Genomic DNA, 10612 nt, shown 5'->3' with positions numbered 1-10612 from the left:
GGCAGTCCAGCACCACGCGCGCACGGCACGGCAGCAGCAGCAGGAGAGGCCTGTTCCAGCGGCCCCGCAGTGCCGCAGCTCGCGGGCGCGGGCACAGCAGCCGGCGAGGCGCGCGGCGGCCGCACAAACGTCGCAGCGGCAGCAGACCGGCCAGCGTTGCGGTGCAGCGGCGGTGCTGCGCCCTTTCGAGCCACCATGGCGCGCTGCGCCGTTGTCTGGTTGCGGCCCAGGTCGCGAAGTCCAGCAGAAGACGACATGCCCGCGACCGGCGAGGAAGGGAGACGAGGGAGATCCGTGAGCCGCAAGCAGCTGTCACAGCAACAATGGCGCAAAGAAAGCGGAGGAGGGTGGCGGCGAGGGTGTGAAGAGCTGCTGGCGTATGTGTGTCGAGGGTTTGTGGCGGTGGGGGTGGGGTGGAAACGGTGATGAGGCAACGAGAGAAGAGTCTAGTGAGGAGCGAAGAGTAAAGACGACAAGACAAAAGGCGAAGGACAGGAAAACAAGCGCGCACAATGAGAGCGAAGGTCGAGAGAGGGAGAGACAGAGAGATGTGGTGGTGCTCGTGAGGAAGGAGGGGTTGGGTATCTAGTCTATGGAAGACACAAGTAAAAGAGAATGAAGAGGGTGAAGATAGAAAAAGAGAGCGAGAGCGGCGGGAGGGCGGGGGTGCTGGTGGTGCGAAACCGCAATGGCAGTGTTGAGCGTTGCTTCGCTCTCTCTCTTTGTGGGTGCGTGTGTAGATTCTCGCCTGTCTGCCGAGAATGCCGTAGAAGGAATTACGTAAAAAGATGACGAGGATGATTGAGAGAAAGAGGCGGGGAGGGGCGGAGGCTTACCTGACGCCGGCTGTACTACTCGTGTGTCTGTGTATCTGTCTGTTTGTGCGCTGGCTACCTTGTGGGACTCTCTAATTCGATGCCCTCGCGCGTAGCCACGCACACGCACGCACACACGCACACACACTCAAAGACCCACGTAGCAGCACGACCGTGAAAACGAAAAGAAACAGAGCAAGAGGGGGAGGGGAGGAATGAGAAGCGAAGAGAGCGTGGCACGCGTGTGCGTCTAAAAAGGAAACAGGCAGAGGTGGAGGCAGACAGATGGAATGTGTGCGGTCTAAGAAGGCACCAAAGAGAACATAAGAGATGCAGTGAAGTCGTGAAGAGAGTTATGGAGGGAAGGGGGGTCTAACGTAAAGAACGAATGATGTAAGCATGCACGCTTGTGTGTGTGTGTGTGTGTACGGGTAAATGGTTGCGAGAAAGGGTGATGCGGTATGCGTGCTTCAACACGTTTGTGTGCGGCTGCGAGTGCGTCTTTAGCGAGGGCGTGCTGTCTATCGTGCAGGTGCATGTGCGCGTAAAACGTATGCGAAAGCAAAGAGAGGGCGGGGGGCCGATACCGTTGCACGAAGAGAAGAGAAAGGGGAGATGTGAGAAGAGCGACGATGCCGTGCGAAGTACGTGGTGGCAGTGTCATATCGTCGCAGCACGGAACGTGAGGCGCGGCACCTTTAGTGGTTTGCGGTGTCGGGGTTGAGGGGTCAACACGCACGACACTTCTCATGTGTACATGCTGCGTGCGGACGGATGTGTCTTTTGGCACGGTCACCTGGCCTCTTTGCGACCGGTGCGCTGTCGCTTCGCCATGCAGAGAGCCGCGCGTGTGTGTGTCGATGCGTGCGCGCATGCTCGCCCACCCCCTTCACCGTCCCCCGTCCTTCTCCTCGAAGTTCGCGTACCGTTTTCTCCTCCTTCGCGCCCATCCCTCGTGAGTGTGTGTCACTGTCTGTTTGTGTGTGCACGGTTATGCGATGTTACTTTACAAACCAGAGAGCAACAGAAAAAAGAAAACGCCTGCACAGTGGTAACGGGCTGTGCAGCACGTCTGCATGCGCGCCAATATGCCTGCTGTCCCTTCTTCCGCTATTACGCGCTCTCGCCTTGGGTCAGAGCCTCCTCGCAGTCGTGCAGCATTGCCTGACAGATGTGCACTGCGTCGCATAAAATAGACCAGCAGTCGTTTACACTCAACGCAGACGGTGGTGCCACGTAGCTGGCGCACCCATCCGTGGCAGATGACGGCTCAGCAGTCCGCAGCTGATACGCGTTGCCGCGGCGCGAAGGAAGCTGCTGGTATCGGAAGTACATCACCTGGCCGTTCGCGCCGGCCGCCACATGCACCTGTTGCGGCATGGCCCACTCCTCGCGTAAGGTAGGGTCCACGACGCAGTGACCAGTCGGCGACACAAGAAGCACGCACAGCAGCGGCATATGAGCCCAGCTGACAGCCTTGCGATACGGCTTCGAGCGATCCACCTCGACGGAAACACCTGCGACGTCTCCTGGCGCCTTGTACAGGGTGACGGCCGGCAGTCGAAGCGACCGGAGCACCGCGTGGACGGCGTACGCAATGGCGGTGAACAGGTTGCCACCGCTGGATTGCAGGACGTGCACGTCGACGTGAATCATGAAGCCGAAGCCCTCGCCAACGTACAAGTCCGCTGCAGGGAAGCCGTTCAGCATATGGTCGCCGCTGCACCCTGCCGCTGGCGCCGCCCAAGATGCGCCAGCTGACGGACTCGACGACGATGCCGTGAACGCCCCGCCAGTGGCTTCGCCCGCCTCCTCCTGCACTACCTCCGCCTCCGCCACGCCCTGTTGCTCCTGCACCTCCACTTGCGCGGCGCCGAACACCTGCCGCATAGTCGAGGCCAAAAAGGCAAGATAGTCGCGGCGGTAGCGGCCCACGTTGCGGCCGCCAACAGCGCTTGCGTACGTGTCCAGCACGTGCGGCACGGCATCAATGGTGATGTGCAGCCTGCCCCTGCCTGTGTCTGATGCGCGTTCATGCTCTGTGTCAGCGCTAGAGTTCGGGCCAGCAGTGGCGCAGCCATCCACGACCGAAGGTGTGGCAGCCGCCAACACGACCGTGCCGCTGGCGTTCACTTCCACATAGCTGCCGTTGTAACTCTCCTGCGCATCACCGGCAGCCGCAGTAGCCGGGGAAGAAGGGCTTGTTCGGGACGTGACGTATACCGGCCGGCGCTGCAGCAGCGTGCGCCCATCTTCGCGTACGTCGTTCACCACGCCATCTTGAACGGCGCGCACCTCCGCGAGGCTGATGGCTGCCGTCCCAAGCGACATGAAACTAGCCCCCTGGCAATAATGCAGTTGTTTCGCTACGTTGGCGTATTATATGCCCGCCTCATCAGACACGCACACACGCACACAAGTGTGGTGAGGGCGGCGAGAGAAAAGCAGAGCAGTAGAGAAGAGAGGGCGCCACGAGTACAAGAGCAGTGCAGATGCGAGGGAAGGGAGCACGGGAAGGGGGGCAGTGTCACGCGCATCAGGTGCCACGCAGGAGACAGAGAGACGGAGAAATGAAGCGATCGGGCGCAGGTATCGAAGCCAATAGGCAACGTGGAACAGTGGAGGCGGCGGCAACGACCCTGCGTGAACATCACGCGAGGAACGGAGCTGCACCGCACACGGCCATCTCTGTTTTTCGGCGCCTGGTCAGTCGCCACTTCCGCTGCCGCTACGCACACACCTATCGGTAAAGGGCACAACGAGGAGAAGGGCGGGAAGGCAGAGGCATAAATAAAAGCCTTGCATGTGTTTCCGCCGCGGTGGGAAAGGGGGGTTACGCATCCCCGTGTGTTACACAGCACAGCGCAGCGCACCACACACATACCTTCCCTTCCGTCTCCCTCCCCACAAATCGCCCCACCTTCTCTCGATCTAGTCGTGTTCTTGAATGAGGCTAAACAAGAGAAAAGACTCATGCGCACCCAAACACGCACAACCACACACACACACAGGCACAGAGATGAGCGCGAAGCGCTCCACTAAAGTCTTCGGTTCCCACACAGATGTGTCCGCTTGCAGTCCACGAAGCACACAGACACACGCACGCACACCAGCACCCATGAGCCACAAGCTGACACTGGCGAGCACGCCCTTGCGCAGGAGGCGGGGAGTCTCGCAGACAAGAAAACAAAAACAGGAACTGCAGCCGCACGTGCACGCACGCACGCGTGATCAGAAGAGCCGAGCCCACTAACAGAGGGAAACAGAAGACACAACGAGCGCTACACACACACATCGAGAGGGTGATGGCGGCGCGCGACAAGAATGGAGAGTTGAAAGAGAACAGGAAAGAGCCCAGCGGGCACGCCACCCCCGCATCACACGCACACACACACAGCAAAAGAAGAAATCACAGACGTACGCCGACGTCCAAGCTCAAGCACATGCAGTAACACACACACACACACACACATCCTGCTCACAGCTTGCCGGACTTCTGGAGCATGTTCAGCTTTTCACCGATGCCATAGGCGATGGTCTGCGTGTTGGAGCGAATGCGAATCACGCCACTCACCAAACCCTTCCCGTCGCTCTCCACGCTCACGTTCGCCAAGGCGTCCTCGCCAAAGGCGGTCTGGGCATACAGATTGCACGAGACGTACGCGCACTTCTCGTTCTCTTCCGACGTCGGTAGAAGCTCTAGCTCCGGGTCCTGCTCCTCCTGCTGCTCCACCTCGTACGGCTCCAGCAGCTGCATGTTCAACTCCTGCACAATGAAGCGCACTAAGCTGGCCAGGTCGCGCTTCGTCGTCGACACGGCGATCTTGTTCTCCCAGTCGAAGATTCCCCACTTCTCTCGGAACTCCGCGGAGAAGCACGGGCCCGGATGAATGTAGTTCATGATGTCCACATGGATGTCGTTCAGGATGAAGCTGCAGTGCTGATTGTTCGGCGCGTCGTACAGCACGGTGCCGTAGATGACGCCGCTCTCGGTGGCGCTCACTTTCAGCGAGGTGCGCACGGCAATGGTCTCGTGGGGGTTGAGGGTGTACGTCTGCGGCCGCTCGCACAGCTTCATGCCGCCGAGCGAGACGAGCTCGATGGTCAGGTTCGTCAGCTGCTTCGAAGTGCAGTTCACCAGCAGCCAGTCGACGGAGACGTCGAACTGATGAACCGTGATGCTGGCCTCGCAGTAGACGGGGTCGTTGAAGCCGGAGAGCGGCATCGTGTCCTCCAGCTTCTTCAGGAACAGCTGCGCCTTGCGCTCGCTGCTCTCCCCCTTCGCCGCGGCACCCGGGCCCTCGGCGGTGGCCTCGAGTTCGAAGACGGCATCCTTGCCCTCACTCAGCTGCGAGAACACGACAGGTGTGTCGATGGCGTTCAGCTGCACGGCAGCGGCAGCAGAAGCGGTGGCAGCGCCGCCGCCGTCGGTCTTGCCAGACTCCCTTGCCGAACGCCGCTCTGCACGCCCTAGCGCCTCCAAGGAGGCGCGCAGCACATCAACCATGAAGGGAGCCTGCGGGTTGGAGAGTAGCTCAATGTTCAGGAGGATGTGCTCGTTGGTGTCGGCACTGATAGGGTGCAATGAGTCCGCCTCCGTGCCGTAGCGCAGTACCTCGCGCAGGATGGCGAGGGCGTCGGACTGCGCCGTGTTGCGTGTCGCCGCATCCACGCTCCCCTTGGCCTCCCCGGTGAACAGCTGCACGACAAGCTTGGTGAGGGTGCTGGCGAGGGCGGCGGCGAGGAAGTAGTCTCCCCTGAGCAGCGCCAAGCGCAGCCCGCTGCTGCTCACATCGTTGTTGTCGCCCTCACCATGACCGTTCGTCGCGGTCGCCGCGGCTGCTGGGGTGGCCGTGGTGTAGGTGGTCACGTACGTGCCGTCCTCGAGGACGGTCGTCACGGCACGCATGTTGGACTGGGAAGAGGCATTGTTGGTGGTCGCGGTGGTGTTGAGGCTGGCTGCGTCGCCGGAGAGAGGCTTGGGGGCCTCGAACGGCAGTGGCTCGACCGCGTTCTTGAGCATGCGCAGTGTCTGCAGCACCTCGTCCGCGGACGACGCGTACGCGCCGAACATCCAGAGTGCTGTGCGCATGACGGGACTTGACGTCATCATGGGAAAGATGTCCGACAGCTTCTTCATCGTGTCGCGGCGCAGCTCCGGCTGGGAGAGCAGCACCTCCTTGATGAGAGTGATGACCTCCCTGCTAGTGCTGGTCGTGTCGCACAGGTAGTCCAGCAGCACCGGCAGCATCGACGGCGCCGACGGCGGGTGGCGCAGCAGCGCTGTGTTTATGGCCTTGATGATGAGCAGTCGATACGCCATGGCAGCGTTGGCGTCTTCTACTTCAAAGTCCACGCTGTTGGTGCGCAGCAGCTCCTTCCTCATTGCCTGCATGAACGTCTCGGCGTTGCGACGCGTGACCAGCTCGACCGCCAGCTCGATTACGCGCTCGCGAATGGCCATGGAGCCGTCCTGTAGCACGCTGAGGATGTCGAGCAGCGAGTCCTGCAGCACGTAGAGGTACGACCCGCGCATCTGGTTCAGCTGCTCGACCACAATCAGCCGCACGCTGTTGTCGGAGTGCACCTTGATGATGTCGACGTAGGTCAGCGTCGCCTGACGGATCGCCGTGGGAGACGAGGAGAGGCTCAGCAGGGTCGTCGCACACTGGTAGCGCACCGCGGCACTTTTACTCTGCAGAACAGAGAAGAGGACCGGGACGTAGCGCGCCTTCTCGTACGGGTTAGCGCGGATCATCTGACGGCAGAACTCCACCACGGACATCAGAAATGGCCCATCGACGGCCGACAGTGTGTGCGAGTCGCGGAAGTCACTGAGGTAGCTCGCCGCCCGCTCAGGCGCGAAGGCAGCAAGGAAATCGAGGCCGTTGCGGCACGTCGACACATCCGTCTCGGTGCGGATTGCCGACTCCACCAGCTCCGGCGCATCGGGGAGCAGCTTTGGGAACTTCTTGAAGATGTAGTGCACTGCCAGCACCGCATTGCGCCGCACATAGGCGACCTTGTGCGACAGGTTCTGCACCACTGCCGACACGAGCGGCTCGATCAGCTCCACCTCATTCACCTTGCAGAGGAAGCGCAGCGTCAGGCCCCGCACGTACTCGTTCGGGTGGAGCAAGTCGCTGCGCAAGAAGCTGCAGATGAGAATGATGACAGAGAGGAGTTTGCCATCTGCGTCGCGCTTGTCAACCACCTCCCAAAAGTACAGGACGAGCTTCTTGATGAGATGGTCATCGATGGGGGTGATGTAGCGGATGACGGACATGATCAGGTAGTTCTGCGGCTCGCCGTTCACGTGGAGGCGGATGATGGCCATGAGGGCATTCGCGCGGGCGGTGGTGTCGCCCTTCTCCAGGGCGTTCTTGATTTCCTTCGACGACATGGCGCTGGCTGCCTTGCCCACGCCGACGAGCAGCGTGCTGCTCTCCTCCTGGCTCGACACTGCTGTCTCCGCCATGTTGCTTGATGCTTGTATGTATGTATGTGTGTGTGTGTGTTTGTATGCTCACGCGCAGCTGTCAGGGGTCGTGAAGGCCGGAGAGATGGAGAGCTAGGATAGCGATAGCACTGCCAGTGCGTGAGTGCAACCTTCTGTGCGCAGCCAGCGCCCCCTCCTCACAAGCGGTGGTTTGCCTGGTCTCCCCGTTTTTCCCTCCCTTTCTTTATTGGCGTCGATTTTCGTTGTCGTTGAAAAGACGCCGCGCGCACCTAAGTGAATACTGCCTGCCCTCTGTCGGGTAAAATCCGAGAGAGTGGGAGAGAGGAACGGAAGAAAGAGGAAGGCACGTATTGAGCTATGCCGGACTCCATCCTCATTTTCGAACCCGCTGGGGGCGCCATCATAGAACGAGTTGAGCGCTGACAGGGAGGCGGGAGAAGCGCACTCTTGTATTCCGCTCTCACCGAATGGCCGCGCCTTGTGTGTGTGTGTGTGTGTTTTGGATGCATTCTGCGAAGGTGCGGAGCCCACCCGTCCTCTCGTCCTTCATGTCCCTCACCCCTGGTGGCGGGCATGAAGGGGGGGGGGGGCTGGTCACGGGGTGGGACTGACTTGAACACACAGACAAGGTAGGAAAACCAGTCGACATCCTCCCCGGCATAAGAAGGAGGGAAGGAGAGCTAGCACGCCCGGCACACGTGCACACACACGCATATATGTATACAGCCGTGTCCTGCGGCCGGAAGCAGCCCGAAGAAAGCATAGCGGAGACCACCACCACACCCCGTACACGAGGGCAGCACACTTTTCGCCGTGAGAAGGCGAGGGAGCGAGAGGAGATCGTTGACAGTATAAAAGCGTCGTGGCTGCGGTGTGGAGAGAACACCCGCCGCCGGACTTCCCCCATCCCGCTCTCCTCCCTGTAAAGGGAGGAGAGAGATGCACGACCTCCTCCCTCCCCTCCCACCTCGCCCGCCAACGTAAACACATGGAAAAGAAATCCAGTATTACCCTCGTGCAAGGCAACTCTCTGAAAAACCACCCTGGCGAGACCGACACTTTCGCTCTCCCAGTAAAGGAGGGAGGAGAGGAGAGGAGAGGAGAGAGGGGGGCGGATCTCACACTTGCCAGCGGCGGGAAAGGAGGATAAGAGAAGCGATATTCGCCATCATTTGCCATTCTTAGGTACGCCTCCACGCGGCAGTTTATACGTGCAGGAGCCCGATAAGACACGTTCTCTCTCGCGTGGGTGTTCTAGTGCGTGGGTATCCGTGTTGTGGTGTTGATGCCAGAGGCCTGCTCAGCGGCGCACAGGAAGCGGGATAAGCAGGGGTTGTTGCTCAGCGCGAGCAGATGCCGCCGCACGCACATGCATGCATGTGTGTGTGTGTGTGTGTGTGTGGTGTAAAAAGGAAGTAAGAAAGTCAGAGCACGGTCGTGTGCATACGGGCACACACGCACAAGCCGCGGATGCGCAGAGAGACCAGCCCGCACACACCAGGTGAAGGCACGTCTCTACGTGATGCCCTTCTCAACCGTGCACCTTCATCTATCAGTGCCATGAGCAGACTTTCAGCTCACCGATCACGCGAGCACACCCTCATGGCACGACGATGTCAGCAGCCGTTCCTCTTCCCTCTTTTGTCGCATGTTCCCTGTTCTGGGGATGGCGATGTACAGCACAGGGGGCAAAGCCACGCAAGCGCACGTGCACACAAACCTACACAGACATGCACATACGCAGCTGTACGTCAACTTTACTCCGTTGCACAGACCAGCGAGCGAGAAAAAAGAGGCAGAAAGACACGCGTCACAAGACAGTAGACCGAGAAAGAATGGAGAAGGGAGGGGGTGCGGGAGAAGCGGTGAATGCGCCAGCGGGCAGCGTGCCGCAGAGAATATGCAGTGAAACAAGAGAAAAGCACACGAAAACAAACGAATAAAAGTGGCGCCGACGCAGACGCATATCTGTGTGAGGAGTTGCAAAGGCCTCACAGTGCACGAGCGGCCCTTGTTCGACGTGCGGAAGCGCACGAACAGAGATAGCCGCCCTTTCACGCTTCTTTTTTCCGCGGCGCTACCCCGACCCGTCGGCTGCTCCGCCTTGCTTACCTCATCGGGGTGGTCTTTGCTGCTGCTGCTGCTGCTGCTGCAACGGCACACCCCACGCAGCGGCGACGGAGACTTCTCTCGAAGCACGCAAGAAGCCAAGCGGCCATTTTTTATGCGCCACGGGCATTCCCACCGAAGCGTCGATGTAGAGGGGAGTCGTTGACGGTGTCCATCGCGAGCGCAATGACGGCTGTTTCGGCGCCACAACCTGCGAGAGCTCCGCACCGTAGAGCAGAGGACGCAATGGAGAGCATCGCATGCGTGCCTCCTCGCTTCCAAGACGCGCCGCAACGTGCACGACGTGCTGGCCTTCGATAACGTCACGGCAGCGTCCTTTGCGCGGGTGCGCCACGCGCAACCAAAAGCCTAACGCGGGCAGCGACGGGGCACACCTGTGCGCGCAGTCTCGGTGTCGGCGGTACACGGTCGCGGCGCTACTGTGGTGACGGTATTCAAGCTCGGCACCGCTCGGTCCTGTGCAGTGAGGGCACGCGCGTACAGCTTTTTCATCCACATCTCCCACTCCCCCTTTACCAGGAAGGTGTCGCCAGGTCGGAGGTGCCACCGGACTGCCTGCCCCACAGCGGCATGCGGAACGGCGTACATGGCAACCATCACATCCGGGCGACACGCACGCATTTGGAGGATGCGGGACGAGACGCTCGGCAGCGCCGACTCTGGAGCCTCTCCGATGCCCTGCAGCTGCAGTAGAACGCTTGCCATGGTTGGGCGACGGCGTGGGTTCATGGCAAGCATCAATCCGGCCACAGTCACCAGGGCGCGGGGCACCGCTCGAGAACTCGTGGCCACGGTGATCGCAGGTGGGGCACACCCAAGCAAGCCGAGGAGGCATTTGCGGGAAGCCACGACGCCGTCAAGTCCTGGTCAAAGACCGGGAAGACGCCAGTGGCCAATCGGAACAAGGTCACCCCGAGGCTCCACACGTCGCACGCCGCAGGCACGTCGCAGTCGCAGAGGTGCGAAAACGTCTCCGGTGCCATGTAGTGCGGTGTCCCCACGCAACGCTTCAACTCCTGCCCGACCTCCTCCACGCCGCACGCGAGCCCAAAGTCAAGTATGCGCACGAGCGGTGCCCGCGCGTCACGGCGGCCACCATCACCGCCAGCACCAGCACCACCAGCAGTGTCGAAAACATTCACCACGAAGTTGTCTGGCTTCACGTCACGGTGCACAACGCCGCGCCGATGCAGATGCGCCACAGCAC

The 10612-nt window shown here is 60.6% G+C and overlaps 2 protein-coding genes across 2 annotated transcripts; both read right to left on the bottom strand.

Annotated features, from left to right (window-relative positions):
- Nucleotides 1-1928: 1928 nt before the first annotated feature.
- Nucleotides 1929-3146, bottom strand: LDBPK_201400 (RNasePH-like protein; the record flags this gene model as incomplete). Its single annotated transcript, XM_003860433.1, has 1 exon — nucleotides 1929-3146. The coding sequence occupies one exon, from the start codon at nucleotides 3144-3146 to the stop codon at nucleotides 1929-1931; it is 1218 nt and encodes a 405-aa protein (XP_003860481.1).
- Nucleotides 3147-4293: 1147 nt separating this feature from the next.
- LDBPK_201390 (coatomer beta subunit, putative) lies at nucleotides 4294-7293 on the bottom strand (the record flags this gene model as incomplete). The annotated part of the gene is made up of 1 exon (XM_003860432.1): nucleotides 4294-7293. One exon carries the CDS (start codon nucleotides 7291-7293, stop codon nucleotides 4294-4296), a length of 3000 nt encoding a protein of 999 aa, XP_003860480.1.
- Between the last annotated feature and the right edge of the window lie 3319 nt (nucleotides 7294-10612).

The sequence above is a fragment of the Leishmania donovani genome, chromosome 20 (genome assembly GCF_000227135.1).
Source record: "Leishmania donovani BPK282A1 complete genome, chromosome 20".
NCBI classification, from domain to species: domain Eukaryota; phylum Euglenozoa; class Kinetoplastea; order Trypanosomatida; family Trypanosomatidae; genus Leishmania; species Leishmania donovani.
The sequence above is the reverse complement of the archived record's forward strand: the minus strand, read 5'-3'. Positions and strand labels throughout refer to the sequence as shown.